At 40.2% G+C, this 2,500-nt stretch overlaps 1 protein-coding gene across 2 annotated transcripts in view; it reads right to left on the bottom strand.

The window, feature by feature from the left end:
- The window catches only part of LOC138013429 (chymotrypsinogen B-like), an 11,011-nt gene extending 9,510 nt beyond the window's left edge, over positions 1-1,501 (bottom strand). For both annotated transcript variants that reach the window (XR_011125220.1, XM_068860514.1), the window contains exons 1-2: positions 1,420-1,501; positions 309-506 (exon numbers count right to left, since the gene is read on the bottom strand). Coding sequence is in view for 1 of the 2 variants with exons in the window: in XM_068860514.1 (XP_068716615.1) it covers positions 309-506; positions 1,420-1,474 (253 nt within the window). In the remaining variant the exon portion in view is untranslated. The remainder of the gene's footprint in view (positions 1-308; positions 507-1,419) is intronic.
- Positions 1,502-2,500: the final 999 nt, after the last annotated feature.

The raw sequence follows: 2,500 nt of genomic DNA, 5'->3' as shown, positions 1-2,500 counted from the left end.
GTAGGTCACCGAGCGAAGTTTTGGGGTATTCCTCAACATTTGTAACAAAGGGTGGTTCCCAGATTTTGCAGTCTGATATGCTCGAGTCATGAGCGTAAGTAGGGAACTTAAGATCTACGACGCGGCCGTCAACAAGAACGTCACGCAACAACGTTTTCGTCGACTACACTGTTATAGATATTAAGTCCCCAATATAGCGTGTGAGGCCTACATCTACAGGCTCAGCTGAAAACCCATTCGAGCCTTCTTAAATGCGCTTTTGCTCATTAAAGGGAATCAAGGCTATGTTAATTATAGTATGAACTTACCCAAAAGTAATGTGTATCTCGACGGGTTACTGCTGCTATAAACGCAATGGGCGGCTGTCAAGGCCCAATTTTGGTTTAGAAGAGACGCTCCGCAGATGTGACTGGAGCCAATACGCAAGGATAACTGCCATGGCCAAGAATGAGCTCGGGCTTCCTCGCCTCCAACGATTCGAGACCCAAGAGCTCTCCTGCCGCACTCTGTTAGCGAAAAACAAAAAGTGTCAGTTGCCAAGAATATGAAAACTCGACGGCTATGAAAAACATCTGTTCGTCTCAAGATTTTAGTGAATAAAATTATGTTGGCGGATGATCATTCTCTTTGCTACAGCATTTGAACTTCCAATGATTGTGATGAATGAATGCAAGTTACCTAAATACGATTTCAAGGAAAACTGGAAACTGGCATGAAGAGTGCCTCATTTAATTTGTTTCTCTGACAGGGTATACAGGTTGTTAATTGCCAAGTTTAAGAAACTCTGTTTTAAAGTTTTTTTTTTTAATCAGTGAGTCGCTTGTTTCAAAGATCCAGCGATATGATATATCTTATTACGCCCATGTGCTCGGACCGTTCTGTAATTTCATCGTCTTTTGTTCTACGTTTCTGGGAAAAAATACGAAGCGCGTACTGCCCTCGGACCAAGTTTATTAGAGGTCTGTAGTTTGGACAGAGATTTCAATAAGAAAATAATTAGCATTCAATTCGCTGGCAACATATCTTATTACGCCCATTTGCTCGGACCGTACTGTTCTTTTTTCTTTTCTTTTTTTTTTTTTCAGTTTTGGAATAGAAAGTTAAGAAACCTAAGCAACAACGAGGACGTGACTATTTCAAAGCCACGCGTTAACTAATAATTATTACAACCCCTTTTCAGTTTCTGTCTACGGTGTGCCAGTTAGGCAAGGGTAAATTTTGCTCAGGCTGCTGCGTTTTCCGGGCACAAAACATACCTTTCGCTATTTGAAATTTCTAGATTACTAAATTCCAGCTACAAAAAAGAATTTGTTCCTTGAGTGCCCGTAAGTTCTACTTAAAGTTTCCGAAGTGTTGTGTTGAACAACTTCTCTAAAATCTCAACATTTCAAAATGAAAATACTTAAATTACGACTGCACCTTGTGTGAGCGACGGCGCCAAAAAACTGACCAACAGGATTAAAAGGACAAACATCCTTGAAGGTTGTGCGGAGAGGCATATGCAAACATCATCCTTTTATCGAACTTTTTCTGCTCTTGTTAAATAGCTGTGTTTGATTTTCACATCTGCTGAACGGGCAAAATACTCTGTATCAACAACTTTTCTTAACAACGTGAAAAGAAATTGAAAAGAAATGTTTAAACCCGAGATACGATAATGACATTAAGAGCCTCGGAAAGCAAGGTGCAAGAGCTGTGTTTGAGATGTTAATGGTTCATCCGCTACTAACAACAACTTTTCAAAGGAGACGAAGTAGCCTGCAACAATCGCAGTGACACTTTGTTTTCAAAAACCACTAACAAGATCTTATTCAGGCGTCCTTTCTGTCAACTTGAACTTCGAGAACATTTAAATAGCTGGACACCTAAGCCGCCCAAGATCACGACATGAATAGAATTAACTATTGAAGGGTAATTTGAAGTGCTTTCTTAACAAGTAAACCATGTGAGCGTTTGCCCTACTAATGGAATTGGGCTCACAAAAGGATATAGCACAAAATTATCCGGGGTGGGAATTGAACCCAAGACCTTCTGGTTAAATCACCGCTACTGTACCGACTGAGCTACAAGGTCAAACAAGGTCGAGTCGATGTCAATTTCATGGCAATGGATATGTATAAGTAGTGGGAATGGTTTTGCAAAACTCTGTTTTCTGGAGGTTTTGCGTCATGCACGAAGATATTATTTGAAAACGTTTGTATGTTGCACAAAACGGTTTTGTTCTAAGTAGCATAAAATGTAATGTTCTGTGAATAAAATTGACTTACCTTGTTGCCGTGATTTACTCTTCTGGCCGCCATTTTGATTTAAAGTGCGGTTTTCGGTAAGCTAGGCTCGTCTAAACTAATGGAGACCCAGTCAAAATCAATTAAGTGTGAACGGGTCCTGACAGCAGTTTGGATAACGATCGAATTGCGTAGCGAATGAATCGACATGGTAGTACATACAAGTACTCCCTTAGGGGGTTAATTTTCCAGCAAATTTTTCGTCTGCTCTAACA

The sequence above is a fragment of the Montipora foliosa genome, chromosome 8, assembly GCF_036669935.1.
Source record: "Montipora foliosa isolate CH-2021 chromosome 8, ASM3666993v2, whole genome shotgun sequence".
Classification (NCBI taxonomy): Eukaryota; Metazoa; Cnidaria; class Anthozoa; order Scleractinia; family Acroporidae; genus Montipora; species Montipora foliosa.
Note: the sequence above shows the minus strand (reverse complement) of the source record. Positions and strands in the feature narration are given on the sequence as shown.